General features: G+C 33.5%; 1 protein-coding gene across 1 annotated transcript in view; it reads left to right on the plus strand.

The window, feature by feature from the left end:
• Positions 1-12635: 12635 nt before the first annotated feature.
• LOC108002964 (frequenin-2) overlaps positions 12636-18021 on the plus strand; it is a 47319-nt gene continuing 41933 nt past the window's right edge. The window contains exons 1-2 of the mRNA XM_017064973.3: positions 12636-12709; positions 17398-17890. Coding sequence (XP_016920462.1) covers positions 17827-17890 — 64 coding nt within the window. The 5' untranslated portion in view covers positions 12636-12709; positions 17398-17826. The remainder of the gene's footprint in view (positions 12710-17397; positions 17891-18021) is intronic.

An 18021-nucleotide genomic window follows, 5' to 3' on the forward strand; every position in this document is an offset into this window, starting at 1 on the left:
ACAATAATTTAATTGATATTAAATTACTTTGATCGTTAACCATTCGTTTTACATTTTATTTCAAGTTAACCTTTTATATTTAATTTCATGAAATTCCTTCACAAATATTTTTAATATAAAAATATTTCCATAAAAAATGCAAAAAGTGTTATTTGATCTCATTATTCTAAATTATTTTAATAAAAGGAACACACTTTTTATTTTCTACTGAAAAAATTCCAATTTTATTTTTTTCACACATATTAACTCGTCAAACACGGTATTAAATATCTTTCTTCATAATTGGACAGTAGCAACAGAGACGATATCTGTAACCTTCGCGAACATTGCAAACATTTATCACACGCATGGCAATGGCGATACTGCATTTCAGTCCATTGACACGGATATTATGCCCTGCGCATTGGCAAATACTGCTACGTTTCACGCGTATGGAAACCGATCAACGACGATATTTGTCGTGTCGGAATATTTCTTCGATCGATGCTTCATCATCAACGAGATTCGCCGATTTCCACTGTGATGCAACTGTACGACGAAAAATCGTAAACATGCGCCTACGGATGGTGTGTGGGCGGTTTTATAATTCGTTCGTCGTGAGGGGGTGGCTTGGATTGGAATTGAGAGCGGGAGAGTTATTGCGTGGGTCGCGATCTGACTTCGATGACGCATGACGACCGATTCCAACTGGATCGTTCTATTCGATCCTATTTTTAAGACGTTTTGCGAACATTTCTCTAACTCAGGGAAATTAAGACGAGATTTGTCATCCAATTTTTTTTTCTTTTTTTCCGTTTCGAGAGAAATTTTTCTTTTGAATGTAAAATTGATTTAAATAATAAAAATAATATAATATTATAATAGAAAATATATCGTGTATATATGTCATTAAAATTTGGAAAATAAAAGAAAACATGCCATCGAAATTATTTTTTAAACTTGAAATATCCATGGTATTTCAAATAATGCAGAGATTACGAATAAATTCGTGATCTACATATTTTTCTGGAAGTATGAACTATGTTTTTCCAGGAATTACACTTGTCACTTGTGTGAAGTTTGGTCAGTGAGACGAGACGCGAGCAAGGAAACCGAGTAAACGATTAAAAATTATCCTTTCTTTACACGACGATATCTCAAGAATCGGAAATTGTATTGGGATAAATGAAAAAGCGTTTTAAAGGACAATGTTCTGTGCTTCCAATGATTCCTCGCTTGTTACCCAGAAGTTATTATTTTCGGAGTTATAGCGATTCAAAGTTTTCCTAATTTTAATACGCTTTTAATCGAATTATCATAAGTTACGCAATAATCGCTTGTGATATTTTGGTCGATTTTTAATTAAAAGTAGATATATGATGTGATAAATGTCTTATTTCGAAATATCATTTTTTAAATTTTTTATAAATATAACTCTTGTATTGCTTATGTAAAATATGCAAAGTATCCGCAGTATGAAAATATATAATGCATTTACATTAAAATTAGCAATTTAAGTTTCTGTAATTAGATGAAACAAAGAGGGAAAGTGAGAAAGTTCTGTTTTCGTTCTTATTCGATGTAAACTTATAATTAAAATTAAAATTACTTATAACCTAATAAATACCGACAATTTTCAATTTCAATCGGCATTTTTGTATACCAACTTTTAAAATTTATTTCGTTACAACCAAGCATGTTCCACAAATATATTAGCATTCTGTACACGGAACGCGATTGTAGAGAAAAATCTCGATTCTTTTGAAACGACAAAGTATGGCAGCATGAATGTATATTCGTGATGTAAAGAGATGGATTTAATAAAAGATATTTGCGAATATTCCCGAAATGTCGAGGGCATTGTTTTATCTTTAATGAGGGGATCAAATCGATCCTCTTTCTTATTTCAGTGATGCCTCGAATTAAATACGGATATCGGTTATTCTTCCTTCCAGTTTCTTTAAAAATTGACCAAATCTTGTCTACTTTATCTCGTGTTAAGTGTTTATACAAATTGAAATTTGAATTTATTTTACACCATGAATAAGAATATTATAGTGAGAATACAAAATCCCTATTTTAAACTTTCAAAAAATCTGAAAAAGTTCTATATATAGATAGGTATTCTTTGAAATGTATAATTCGTTTTACAATCAAATCCCTCCTTAATTTTCGACGAGGTGAAATTGTGCTCAAAGCATAAAAGTCACCATTAATTCTCCAAAATTTTTCTGCATTGTTTACTGCATTGTTCTTTCCTGGACATTTATTCTATATTATTTTAAATATTTTCTCTCTTTCTGTAAATAACAATACGCATTCATTTATACATTCTTATGCATACAAATTTTCTCATAAATGCACAAGCATCCACAATCGTTGCGTATTTTTTTTAACGCATCTGCGATTTTCACGCAACTTTATTTCACGAGCTATCATAATTAAAACGTACAACTGTGGATTTATCCATATCCATTTATAGCATAGAATATAATCCGAGCATAAAATTTCAAGGGCTCCGCGTCGATGAATTCATTCGATAATCTCGAATCTCTGGTGGCCAAGTATGAAGATAATTTTTTTTTTCTTTTGCCTAATAAATCAGATTCTAATTACAAACAAGTTACATCATACGACAACAAAAAAGAAGAAAGATACCAACCTGTTTTTCGTTCAACGAGCAACGAACATTATTGTTGGAAAAAAAAAGGAAGAATAGTTGAAAATGAGTTATTTTTCTTTTTAACACGGTCAAGCGTGAAGAAAAAGAGAGAAGAGATAAAAAGCTGGCTAGGAGGTTGCCACAGAATCTGCATACACATCGAGTCGAAAGTTTAGAGAGAATTGCAAGGGATTAATCAACTAATGCATTCGGATCAATGGATTCCATAATCCTCGATTCAAAATATTTTTCTATCTCCATCCAAGGAATAATTTAATAGATCTTACGAAATAAACAATTACATATAAAACTTAGATAAATGTTAGATAAGTGAGTATAATATATAATTTCACATGATGTGGCAAGAGATATAATTACATATTTGCTTATTGTCTTGTATTTTTTGACAGATTTCAAATATGAAAGATAAGGGTAATAATATCACAGAATGACTTGTCTTATTAGGAAATATTCCTTTAATGAATAAATTTATAGTGAGTGTTTTATTTGATCTTGTTTGACGAGTTAAATAATAATTTTTTTTTATATATTATGTTTATCTTTATAAGAGATAATTCGAAGTAAAACTCTTTTGCATCTCCAAACTTCGATAAACGTTTTAATAACACGAAAACTCATTAATTTATCCCGCGTTTAAAATCAGGTTAAACCTAATACAAAAATGAATACATCGAAAATATTAATAAAAGTTAAAAGTGTAATGATGAAACACTATATAAGAGTCGTCCATGTTTATTAATCCTAATTCAGTCAAATCACAATTTCCATGTTGATGATGTTGCAAATGATATTCAGATATAGATAAAAAATGATCGATCATTTCGAAATGGATTCGAGGACGTAAACGTAGAAACCATGTTACAAGAATATCGTGTTATAGGACGAGTTGTTGTTCCAATTTTTGCTTCGTGTTCTATTTAAGCCGTGTTTTCAGATGTCGCGCTTTGTTATAATTTAAAGGGAGCAGTATTTTACGCGTATACAACTTTTTCCCATCCTCTTCGCGCGTAGATACATTTACGACATTCTTGAATTCGATGAGTCGAATGAAAATTGATGAAACGAATCCTGCGTCCTTAAAAGTTGAAAGGCAGAGGCGCGAACCAGCCAACCCTTGCCAACGGAGGAAGGTTATTTTCAGCGAAATGCGACCACGGCATCCTGTTTACAGCGTATTCATTTCACGACCTACACCCTTTTTTTATTTGCTATCTCGCTTTGAAACCGGGCGACGTATTTTCTGCTTTATTATTCGTGATTCGAGGGTAGTTGGATAAAACACACGAAAATCTGTCATATTCCTGTTTATTTATATGTTTATTTAACGTATACGTAGTCAGATTATTCCAAATATTTCTATATTCTTTTCTAAAAGATCTTTTTCATTATAATCATTGCTTACATACTTCTGTGACATTTTATCATTTGTATAAAATTTTATATACTTTATTTACGCTTTTATTTTTCCAAAATGATTTTGTATCAGTCTTGTTTGGAAAATATTCGGTTTTTAATATCATTGAAAGAATCAATTTTTTTTTACGGAGAATCATCAAAACTTAAATTATTGTTAATTAGTTTAATAGTTCGCAGAAAAGAAAATTGAATGAAAAATTATTATCGTCTTCGTTTTGTACTTTCTACAGCGAGATAAATAAGACTTTCAATTAATACCACGTTTTTATAAATATCACAAACATTCGAACTTAATTTTCTCTCTAAAAATCGTGTTTTATTATATTAAACTACTGTTAATTTAATAAGCTAATGAACAATATATCCATAACACGTTCTTCTTATTAATTATTCATCAATAATAAAAATGAAAAATCATCACCTATTTTGTAACAATACACGTCTAAATAACATTAAAATTTCCAGAGATGGATAAAAATCCAATAAAGATCGAAATTAAGAATAATTTATTATTCGAGTCATGCGAATGCACTGCATACAATAGTAATTAATCTTCCACCACTGCCACAAATATACTATAACCCCAAATGATAAAATATATATCGTCACACACAAATACAATCTTTTCCTTGAAAAAGATTATACCTCGATAACCTCCTCTAATCGAAATTCTAAATTTATCACACTTTCAACTATTATCAACTTTTCCTCGCAGCTAACCAACCCAAAATTCCCGAAATTCTCCCAGAAAGAAAGGTCAGAAATTTTAATTTTATTTTAATTTCTCACCTTTAAAGTACAAATACAATACTTTCCTTCGAAAAAGAAGAAAAAAGAAAGAACTACTTCTCTCCTTGGACCGCATGCATCGAATTCGATCCATGTTCAACGCACGATCATCGGTTTATCGCGTCCATCAACGGGGATCGGATAAAGCCGATAAACGCGAAACCGCCTTATTGTGCCTTTCCTGTTCGTTGTTGCGTCGGGCCCATCGATCATTCAGGACGAAAATTCGCAATCGGGCGACAATCGAGGGGGAGAAAGAGAGAGAAGGATCCCTCTTCTCCCGCGGTCGATCGAATTTGGGTCGAGCGAAACAGAGTCGGCCGCGAAACCGTGGCCGAGGAGTGGGGGGAGTAAGAAAGGGACGCGACGATGCAACGGGTCGGGAAATTTTTGGGGGAGGGAGGGGGTCATCCATGGTGGGGGTCGGTGTTTGGGTGGGCGTTGCTGGGTCGATACAGGGTGGTTTCGTCGCCGCGAGTACGAAAGCGCAACGACTACTCTTGCTTTTTGCTCCCGTCTCTGCTCTTTTTTCCTTTTTCCTTGGGAAATTAACGTCTCTACGTATATTTCTCGCGTGCAACGAATCGAACGGGTTATGTAAAGAATTTTATATCGAGGTTGGAACGGATGATTTCGGTTAATTTTGATAGTGTCGTTGACACTGAATGAAATGGAATTATATATATAGAATGTGGTCCATGAAATATGAAAAAAGTTGGTATAGAAATTGATGGCAATCGAAGTCGGGTTGATTGTAATTCGACAAATATGATTATAATTGAATCCTTTTCAAATTAATCAAAAATGTGCCTTGCACGTAATAGATAGAATTTAAACAAGAGATAGAAATGCAATGAAAGTTTCATGTGAACATTCTATCGTGTCGGCATTCCGTTGTATTTGTGTATTTCCTATCACGATATGTAATATATTAGCATTCAATTACGAGCTCGAAGCATCGTCGAAGGTTTTCATCGTAAGAGACAGAGGCAAGCTCTTTTGGCCACGAGCGAGCCACGTGCTTTCTATTTATTCGAATTTAAAAATTGAAGTCTTTCAACTATCGAAGTTAAACAATTATATCATAGGTTAGGATATCCAGTAAGAATTTTATTTTATAATTTTGTCGATATTGTCATTACGTATCTAATAATATCTTTTATTAATTAAGAATTAAATTGAATAATTTAATTCTTTGGATAACAGTCAAAAGAACAGAGAAATATTATGGAAATTATTACAGAAAAAGACTAGTTTGTGAAATAATATATAAATTGTTGCATGTTGAAGATTCATATGCAACAATCTAACAACACCTATAAAATTATAAAAGAATCCATTTTAAGGATTATGTAATTTTTTTTTAAATAACTATTACAAATCTTAATCTATAATTAAAAGTATAATCAAGAATTATAACTTACAATTACTTAACTGCAAACTTAAGAGCAAAAGCCTAATATTGTAAAAAAAGGAAAAACTAAAATAAAACTTACTGGTTCTATACTCGAATGCAATAGCATTTCGATGAAAGTTTTGTTCTTTTTTTTTGTATTAAATAGCGCAAAGAGAATTTTAAACGGTTATTAAAGTGACGGTAAGGGCAAAGCGGAAAGCTCTCCTCGACGTTGCCTTATCGACATTCTCAAGTGGTGCAAGTTTTCGAGCTTGTCTTCGAAGCAACGGACGGATAACTACTTTCAACCCCAACTTATCGCTCGAACCGAAGCTTTTATGACACGATGATATTACTCTATAAGACAAACGTCCCTCTCTAAGCGATAGTTGGAAACGTTTTAATTTATCTTCATCCGTGCACGAATAATTTATAACCACGATTTGACTATGATATACAGCGAACGAGTCTACGCGTTTACAACGATATTATTACGAAGCAATTTTCTCGAATTTTTTCTTCTTTTTCGATATATTACCAGCAATTACATTTGATAATCGTTTATGGTAGAAAGAAATCAATCGGGAGATTCATCGTTCAATTTCGTCACGATAGATTTGATTATAACTCCTTTGTAATATATGTTCTCCCTTTCGTTTCAAAAGTTTAATTGCAGAGAATCATTTGTCGTAATGAAATGAAATTGAATCGTCGCTATTGCAGTGAAAAATTAAACGTTCGAAAGGAAATTTTATATCGAGAAGTTGAATAAAGAAATCCTTTTGAAAATTAGTAAGTAAATAAATTTTTTAAATTAAAAAAGGCAAAGAGATTGTTTCGGTAAGAAATAATCTTACAATTAGCGAATAAGTGTTATTCTCTTAAAATTACTTTTAAAATAAGACATTTATATAGGATAACGATATTTTAAATGTTGTCGAGAAAATTGATTTCAATCGTTTCTCAAAAATATTCCTATCAAAATGAACATTTAAAAGGAATTGTACACGTTAATAATATTTCTAATATTTTTTAATCTTCTTCTAATATCGATATCAAGACTGTATCAATAATATTATTCACATTTATCAATATTGATAATATCGACTATGATTGCTTAAGATTCGTGATTGCGTGATTCGTTTCGTGGTTGTAGGCGAAATTAAGCTGCGAAACGTTCAAGGATAGCACGTATTCGGGCTTAGTAATGGTCTGCACGTGAAGAAACTGGAGGACACGCAAATTGTTCATCGTAGATCACAAGAGAATTATTGAATTTCGTTAGAATATTGATCATAATGATTTCGATAAGAAGAAAATTATTACAAAGGATAAAAAAAAAATTTCTAATATTTTTTTCAGAAAAGAAACTAATTGAATTTAAAATCAGAAGACAAACATATTCAGCAAGAGAGTTATTCTTTTTAAATTTACACGCTTATTTAAAATTAGCGTATAATGAATATATTCTATATTCTGTATTCAATAAATTCAGCAAAGATTAAAAAAAAATTGTTACTCTAGAAAATATTCTAATTTTTAATTAATATTCAATTTTGTTTTATGAAACACTTTGATATTGAATTATCCATTGGATTATATCCATGGATCATATATTTTTTTCATTAATCGAATATTACTTGGAAAGAATGAAATCTAACTTTAAAGTTCCATAATTTTTTTTTTAATCCTAATTATCCTATTATATGATTTGTGATAAAATTTAAGAGAGTCGATTTCGAATTAAAAAAAAAGCAATTTGAAACAATTTTTCGAAAGAGAAAAAAGTTATATTCACATTTGTAAAAAGAGATTAATAAAGTTTTCCTTATTCAAGATTGCTCGAGCTCAATCAACGCCTGAACTTTGGCCTTCCTCTGAATTCCACAAATGCTCAAGCATATAACACCATTATGCCCCAGATACACGTGAATTTTCATTAAAATCAAATTTTTCAATATACGTGAAATTTTTTCATTTTTCAAAACAATAAAAATTTATCTTCTCTTTCCATCGCAAAAAGAAGAAACCAATCTAACCTAACTTAATACGAAAAAACAGAAAAAAAATACTTTTAATAATAATAACTATATTCCACTCGTTCTTATTCCTCAAAAATGCATAGCATCGTAAACAAAGCTAGCCTAATCTAAAATAATAAAAAAAAAATGAAAAATAAAAAGTAAATACGTTCCCTCCCTCCCCCAATAATAACTACATTCCACTCGTTCTTATTCTTCAAGGATGCATAGCATCGTCCCATTATGGATATCGTTGGAACTCGTTAGAAAATCTGTGGAACGTGTTCATTGCTGAGCCGACGTCGTTTGCACAGCATTTCAAGAACTCTTGGCCCGTGCTTGAGACAAGCGCGCAGTGGTTACGTGGCACACTGTGCAACGCAAGCTTAAATGCAACGATCCAAGACGTAATTTTCGCGGAGAATCCGATCTCGTGTCGTGTGGAAGACCATGGAAGAAGCAGGTGTAAAAAAAGGGGTTTTGGATGCTCTGATAAAAGTTAACTTGGGATTGCGAGAGCGTAGGCTTTCACGCGTGCAAGTATCGGCTATTCACAGCCGCGGTTTCCACGTGGCTTTTAACGTAACTGCATGCGGATGGCCGTACACTACTCCTTTCCCTCGAATCGAAGCTTTTGCTTCTCCTTTTGATTCAATTGCGTTCCTCTATGCATAACGATTCTCTCTTAATTTTTTTTTGGTTTACAATATACCAAATAGATATGGTATTGATTGAAAATTGTTTGTTTTTAATGAAAGAATTTTGTAAATATTTAAGCTAAAGAGGTTCTCTTCGAGACAATTCCTTTTTGCGTATGGGTTTTCGAATGGAAATTTATTTAACAAAAAAATATAAATCAGAATTAGTCACTTGAAAAAAATCTTTTAATGTAGATCTTTCCTGAGACAAATTTTTTTCCAATTATCGTATTTTTTATGGTGTGTTTAAGCTACTAATGTTATATTATAATTGAATAGAAAAAAAAAATTAAACTAAATATGTCCTACGTTTTATTAGTTGTTGATTTATAAGTTTTTCAAGCAAGTTGCCCATTGAACTAATATCATCCGTTCCATTTCGAATTAGTAATAAAATTAGACAATTTAAATACGAAAAGAAAGAAACTTTTTGATCGATATCAGAATTTTTTTATCTTAATAATATAATCCTATAATATAAGAAAAATAATAAGTAAGAATAAATCTGTGCGTTAAGATCTGATTTAAAAGTCAAATGTTTCTCAATTACATTGTATCCTTACCGTTAATCGTTTACTCAGGAAGTTTGATGAATTCTGTATTAGAGGAAGAGCTGTTTTCCTCAAGAAACTGCTGACTGTGCTGTTCCGTTTACGCTCTTTCGACCTTGTTTCGGTCTTTCCCTCAGTGTTTGTTCAAGCACTTTCCTCCTCAATTCGAAGATGGGAGAAATGATGTTGTTCTCTCAAGGCGCTGACGAGAAAATAGGAACTAAATCGAATAGATCAGATACTTTTGACAGATAAGCCGACTCCATATTTTTCCAGGCGAAAGGTCAAGATAGAAATATGTACTACAAATTTATATATACGTATATATAATCTGCTATGATATCTTATGGTCGTGATTTAAGAAATGTACAATTTTTCTGAATTATCGAGAGCTTGTCAAATCAAGAAGAGAGAAGAGTATTCGTCGAAATAATCGAGTTAATAGAAACATCGAGAATTTGTCGTGGTTCGTCCATTTTGGTTGCTGGGCAACTTTGTTTTACGATATTTATTTATTTATTTATTTTTTTGGTATCTTTCAAAAGTTAAATTTGAAAATATTTCTCACGAAATGGATATTTTGTATCGATAGTAATTTTCAATCTGAATGAAACATTTGGAAATAATGTAATTTTATTCTCAATTCGATATTGGTACTCTTCCTTGTTATTATTATTTTCGAGAATAAAAAATTTCGGAGAGTTTTTTCATCGTAAGAAAATATGGTTACTCGTATCCTTTCATTCTCAACGCAGCATCCACTAATAAGAAGTAATTCTCGAGAATCTCGAATATATTCGTGCTCTTAAAAACATATATATTCGTTGAACTTTCCAAAGTTTATTTTTCACCAGTAACAAGAATAATTTTCACTTTGAACAATAATTCTCGAGATTATATATTCGCATCCTTAAGAATGGACAAGAAAGAAAAATCGATAAAATGGAGGCGAGAGAAATTTCGTTGTTGAATCTTCATACCTGGTTTTGCGCATACCAATTCAGAACTACATAGCTTTCTCCTCTTTTATTCATGGAAACCGATCCTAGTTGCTTCTTTTAAGTCCATCGATTCGAGTCGGGCACGATCCGGCAATGATCCGCTTTGCTCTTCGATCATTCGATGGGACGTCGAGAAGCAGTAATGTCAAATTGATCCATTAGCAATAAAACGATCGTGCATAATTTTCCATTTCAATTTGGTATAAAATAAAAAATCGCCAATGCTATTTCGTTTCAGTGCGTGAAATTCGAGTTCGAGACGACATCGTTATTTATTTATTTATTTATTTACGTTACTCGTACGTTCATCGATTCGATATTGATTAATAATTGTTTAAAACTGTATTACAATAAAGTGAGAATATTGTTTTTTGTTTTAAAAAATGCAATTAAATTACGTTATAATAATGCAATAAAAATTATTAAATGTAGCAAAATGGTTAATTTCTAAAATTTTTTATTTTGTAATTACTGGAAAAGGATATTTCGAAGAAAATTGATATTTCATCTTATTAGGATACAAAAAAAATAATCGGATAACTGATTTTGACGATATATCTTAATTTGACTCTTTAAATTCTGGGATTCTATGGAATATATTAATGATTCGATATAACTCTCGATCGGTAATGTAGATACGTAACTTTAAAATCACATGATATCACAGAGGGTTAATTTGCTTAAAACAATGACCAATTTCCATAACTCGTCGCTTTCTCGACCACGATCGAGCAATTCTCTTCGTGAACAAATTGATTCTCATTAGAATATCGGGATTCGAACAGCGAAAATCCATTGAACGCGAGGGGTGAAAAATCAATTTGGACAGAAATACGATTTCTAAGAGAAGAGAACACACTATAAATCAAACGACTCCGAATGAAATTTCGATGGTGACTTCAAAGCAACCGAATAATAGCATAAAAATAAAATAACGAATTAACAGATAGATAAAATTATATTAAATTAAATTATTTTTATATTTTTTAAAAAAATAAGAAAAAGCGAGAGATTTTATCGTTTAATTTATTAAACGTTAGAAAATCGTAAAATATCGTGACACAACGATATAAATATTAAGGAAGAATAAAAATGATGAAGAAGAAACGAAATGAACGAAAATCCCTAGTCGAACGATGGAGGACAAAAGCGTGATTGCTTGCTCGATTTTCTTTTATTTTGTCGGAGTGATGGAAATAAGTGGCATTGAAATGTTAAATGAATCGAAAAAAAGGAATTTATTAAACGAAAGATTAATTAATGGTACATTATTGTTAAACTCCAAAAAGTTTGTGTCTCTAAATTTAAAGAAATTGGAAAATTGTTAGATTAGAATTTCGTTACCTTGGAAAATTCGCCAAGAATGTATGAAAGTAATGAAATTAAAGAAAGATTCAAAGAGAAAAAGAAAGAAAAAGAATTATAAATTTTTTATCAATAACGTTCATTTAAAAGTATCGAAAGGAATTAAAATTTTATAAATATACTAAAATGATGCAAACAGAAAACAATCGTAATTTGATGAAATCGTAATTTTCTGATTAAAACTTAATCAACAGTTCTTCGAATCCAAAAGGTGGAAAATCTGGAATAGAAGCGTAGAAGCGAATTAAAGAAAATAAAACACGTAGTATGGACTGGATTGGAAGTGATATTGCGCGCGATCGAGTGATAAACGTTTCGTTTGAGGTACACACACGAGGGATGGATCAAGAAAGCGAAAAAGCAAATTGAACATCGAAGAAACACAGAATGAAATGAAAAACGAGAAGAAAAAAAAGGGAGTGAGAGATAAGACGAGAGATCTCGCGGATAGAGCTTCGCGGATAGCGAAACAGGAGTCAAGATACATTAGTCATGTGGTATCCTGAAGAGGGGAGGAGAAGGAGAGGAGAGCAAGGAAGAGGAGGAGTGGGGGTAGAACGAAGGGTTGCGGAGGGAAAACGGGGAGAAAAGGGGAGGAAGGGAGCGAGAGGGAGCGAGCGTAGGAGGTCGAAAGTAAAGAAAGAGGGAACGAACGAGAGAACTGTCCGGTCTGAGCAGTGGCTCGCGCATGCGCGAATCAGTAGCAATGCACTGGCACGTAATGCTATCGGCGAGCCAGTCTGACGCCAGGCACCGCGACGCTATGACGTCACTGGTCCGCGTTTTTCCACCGATCGTTCCACGACAGCGGTGAGGAATTCATGAATGAAAACGGCCAACTTGCAAGCAACTCTTCCGCCGATCCTCGCGTGCGCCCACGAGCCTCTCGCCCTTTCGAGATCGCCAAAGTAAAAGCGATCTGAAATTCGTCAACGATCAACTCGTGTCGATCGATCTCACGATTCGTTGCACGAAAGATACGCGAAATGGAACGGACCCAGTGCCACTCTGCGACCAGTTAAATCTCCGCAACGCCTCCTCCACCGGCTGGCATACGGATCGTCGATCTTTTTTACGAATCTGACAATTGTTTCACCGCGAGTTGTACCCGTTATATCGAAACTATACGCGTTCTGTCATGCGTTCGTCGCGGAGAAAACGCGGAAAATAGGAATATTTTTATCTTCCACGTTATTTTATCGAACGTTGAAGCGCTTATATTTTTCTTTATCGTTGTTCTTTCTTCTTTTCTCTTTCTTTCTTTCTTTCTTTCTTTTTTTAAGATAATTCAAGCTAAAATTCGTTTGTTTTTTTTTCTTTTTTTTAAATTTCTTTGGAAGAGATACGATGGAACATTAATTCGTTTCTCGTGTTCATTGAAGTGTACACGGGGGGGACATGTAGCTAAATACATAGATACCATTAGCTTGCTCTCCCTTTGACTACATTATCCGACGGACCGAGATTAAATTCAATTTCGGTGTAATTGACACGCGGTTAAACCGTCTCACGGAATGCGTGATGCGTTGAGCAAGTGTTACGTGGACCAACATCCGAGTGATCTATTCGATGTCTGATATTTTAATATCAAATTTCTTAAACGAATATTTTTTTTCTTTTTCCCCGAATCAAAAACGAAGTTGTCACGTTTCTAGTCACGTTTCCATTCAAGTATATTCGAATATAAATATATTCGAGGGTATAAACACAAAAAGTTGCTGTCAAGTATTTTCTTTTCCAGTGGACATCAAAAGTGAAAGTTAAAAGTCTGGCATCCGCAATCTAGTTCCATTTCTGTGAAAAATATTCTTGAAAATAAAACTTTTAAGTTTTTTACATGGATTAATTACATTACATTTGTGCAATCCACTCGGATTCGATTTGAAAAAGCATCGAATCACGAGTCTGGTGAATTTCTCTCTTACGTTTCTTACTTAACATGTCCAACACATGCCGGTAAATTATCATGTTTGCGTAACATGTCGTACATGTAATATGCAACAATTTGATTAATATGTGTTGTTTTGAGAAATTTTGAATTATAATTTTGATAGAAACGATTTCGATATCGAAATAATGCACCTGTTATCGACTACTTCAGGAAAATATCACCTAACGAAGTAGACTACCCAGTAACTCGATAATGCTCCATGATATTGAATAATAATTGGCTCTCCAACCTGTGTAATTATTTTCTTCGAATGCCGTTCGTTCTACGAATCGAATCTTCGTCGAACGGATTCAACTTTGCATTCTCTTTCAACGTGTACCTCTTTCTTGCTGTGTTTTCAATTGATTCAATCGTGAGAGGAATCTTGTGTATGCAAAGGGGAGCAGAAATTTCGTGGCCTCGTTTCACCTTAAAATTTGACAATTTCCTCTCAACCATCGCCGTTTACCAAATTCTCGAGGGAATATCTGATCGAAAGATCAGATATCAGCCACGAGATATCTTTCCCTCGAGGAATTAGTCGATAGAAATTCGTGATAGTAATAGTAAATTAAGAATCGTGGTATCATTATCTATAATCGAATAACTTTAAATTCGAGTAAAAGTTTCCATCATTGTTACGCTTTTCTCCAACTTTTAAATTTTTTTCCGCGAGTAAAATTTAAAATAGGTCCAATTTATTCCATTTTCAAAACCGTTTAATACTTTTTCACTTTCGATTCGTTCTATAATAAAAATCTCGAAGATTTTTATGCTCTCCCAATCTTTCTTATATTCAAAAACACTTTTCTCTTTCACAATGAATCCAACTTGCTTTACCTTCGTTTTAATATTCTTTAATGACTTCTTTTTTCCAATTTACCATCACTTCAAAGATTTTTCCTGTAATATCCCATATCGAGAAATACATTCATAATATTTCGATGATACGATTATTCAATTGATTGATTGAATTCTATATCAATTATTTAAAAAAAATTTCGATCGTATGTTGCTTCTTGCCATAGACAGATAGATGGATTGCAATCGAATTTGATCCTTCTTTTTGTCATCTATCCTCGATCGATAACTCCCGATTACCGATCGAGCCACGCGTCTCACCGCAGAATTCCCTATTTCCAACATACCGCGAGATAATATCGCAAGTAAGATGTGGGGAATGTGGAGGGGAAAAAAGCGCATTCCTAGAGTTCATTCCACGACGCATGTCGCGGCCAAGAGTATCATTTTGTGCCCGGGGGTAAATAATTCAAGTCGACCGCCACTATACTTCAGACGGTCCTCCCAAAACACGAGAAGCATGTCAACAATCTCTCGTGCACTTCCGAAAACGATTTCCTCCTCGGTTATATCGGGGCGATGGCGCCTAATTGTCACGATACGAGGCGAAACACGACATTTCCATTCTGTCAGCTTGAAATGCTTTCGCATTAATTCGCCTCATTTACATACGGATTCCAAGATAAACGCACGAATCGAATACTCGGTCGGTAAAAGAGTAAAGAAAAAAAGTAAAAGATCGAGCGAAATTTGAAAAGAATCCGAATTTACTTATAAGAGTACACACTTTTAAATTATTCTATATTTAAAGGAAAATATAATTAAATTTATTTAGAAAAATTGAAAAATAATGGCGATGAATGGTTTTTGTCATAAAAATTAGGGATAACCAGAAGAATTTCCAATATCCAATATATAGATATTTTTGTCTATAATTTTGCAACACATTTTAATTTCTTCGTATCCCTGATTTCATTTCAATAGTTAAACATTAGATAGAACGTGTGTCCAATATTAATTTTAAATTAAATTCTATTTCCATTGGTAAGGAAAAGCATTTCTTTACATTGTTATAAATATAGATAATATATACGGATAATAGTTCCATCTATTATCTATCTTTAACTCGAAATTGAAATTTCATTGTGAAAAGAAACGTTGGAAGAAAGATCGATGACGCTCGAAATGGATCCAGCTATTAAGCCGCGTTTACATTAGACATTTTTTTTTTCTTTTTAGATCAAACAATCGGGTCGATCGATTAAAAGTGGACGAACGAGCTACTTTTGCTCGAACGATCAGGAAGCCGTTTTAACTTGATTAACATTGTGTTTACACGAGACGGTTGTGGACGATTCAAAGTTGATCGAGCTTAGTTGCTCGAATCAAAAGTTGCCTGATGCAAAAAACGGTTTACATTTACGATTTATTTCCGAGGCGACGGACGAAAAAATGATGGGACGAGTTTTTCGATCGGCATTGCGTTGATCCAAAGTTGACCAATTAGCCGTTCCAACCAAAAGTTGCTTAATACGAACGATTCACTCGTGGATTATAACTCGCAAAACATCATAGCCTGTTATCCTTTAGGGAAACGTTCGTGAATAATGCAACGAATAACGAAGCAATTATTCTGAGTGAGATTAATGTAATGGGGAAAATTGAGTGCCGGAGCAACTGGAATGAGAGTGGTTATTGTGTATTGTAATTACACGTATTATTAACGAAAGTATTATTACGTGAAAAATGTGCACGATGCATTGCGATTTATTGAAACGAATTTCACTTATATGCTATCGAGTTTGGAATGTTTCGAATGTTTTCGAAGAAAGTTTTCGAAGATATTTATGTATTAGCTAATCAGATTTACAATATTATGAAAATTTAATTTATAATCTGACCAAACAAAACAAGCTTTGTTAAAAAATACTTTCTGCAATAAGAAAAAAAAGAAAAAACATATAGATTCTTTGCTGCATTTTTTAAATATAAAATTGCAATCCTGCCTTCTAATTAATCTTGTGGTATAATTTACTATACGTATTCTTTATCCAATTTTTCTTAGCATCTATTAAATTAACAAGTTTTCCTCGAACGAATCGAACTCGTTTCTCTTCGATTCAAATCCCGTTTACACCTTTGAAAGATGGCGTATCGAATCTGGTCGACGCTGACCACTTGACTTCAAGAATTTATCCAAGGCTTTGGAGGGATATTATCCATCCGTTAAATGAAATTCCTCTTACCCTTCGTCCAGACACTTTATAAAAGGGAGGAGAATACATTTTCTCTCCTGCTCACATTCGACGAACAGGCTGCAGCACAATTTTCGATTCAATTCCAAACTGAAATCTAATCAAGTAGACTATAGTAGATTCGTATCCAATTGCGTTAACAACACCTCCAACGATATACACCTCTATATAAAAATTCTTGCAAACTTCCGTTGAAAAAATTTTCCAACTAAAAAACGAAAAAAAATCTCTTCAGCCATTTTAAAAAACGCGAAACAAAGAACACGTAGAACAATCGTTTCTTTCTTCTCGTTATTCTTCATAAAAGGATCGTCGACACGAGAGATTGAATCCCTTTGAATTCCCGCGAGAGAAGGAAGAAAGGAAGAAGGATACTCGCGTTTCCTGTTCCGCGATAGTTTCCAAGGACGAGTGTGTGCCAAGGCTCGTGTGCGCGCCACGCCTCGACACGGTGGAAGACTAGTGAATCGAGATCGTATCGAATTGTTGTTGTCGAGACCAAACCTTTCCAGACGCCCATCGAGCACGGAGTGACGAGCGATCCTTTCGAGTCGATCGACGAAGATACAGGCTTACCCTCCAACGAATCTAGTCCAAATTAAATCTTTCCTCCGTTATTTTCCAACATTGCATCGAGAAGGAGAGTCTCTGTTGGAGAAAGACACGATAAAGTGAAGAGGGAGAGAAAGAGAGAGAGAGAAATAAACAATTCTTCATTTTTCCATTCGAAACGTTTTAAAAGGAATTCGGTTGGTGATCGATCAATTCTCTTCGGTTGACTCTCCGAGGGAACGCGCAAGATGCGAGGTGAACGGTGAGAGACTCCACGGCTGGAATTATTAGAAACAGAGAACACGTTGCGACGTGGTGAAGAAAGGGATTGACCGTTCGAAAGAGAGAGAGAGAGAGAGAGAGAAAGAGAGAGAGGATAGCAGAGAAACATGGGGAAGAAGAACAGCAAGTTGAAACAGGATACCATCGATCGACTCACCAGTGACACGTATTGTGAGTATCCAATGGTTATTACTTTATTCGAAACGCAATTTTCATGCCGCTTTGTCAATCTTGTTTACGCCCCCAATGTTGGCGAGATAGACTCCATCCACGCGGTTTGAATCAGTTTTATCGATATTTCT

Source organism: Apis cerana, linkage group LG1 (assembly GCF_029169275.1).
Source record: "Apis cerana isolate GH-2021 linkage group LG1, AcerK_1.0, whole genome shotgun sequence".
NCBI classification, from domain to species: domain Eukaryota; kingdom Metazoa; phylum Arthropoda; class Insecta; order Hymenoptera; family Apidae; genus Apis; species Apis cerana.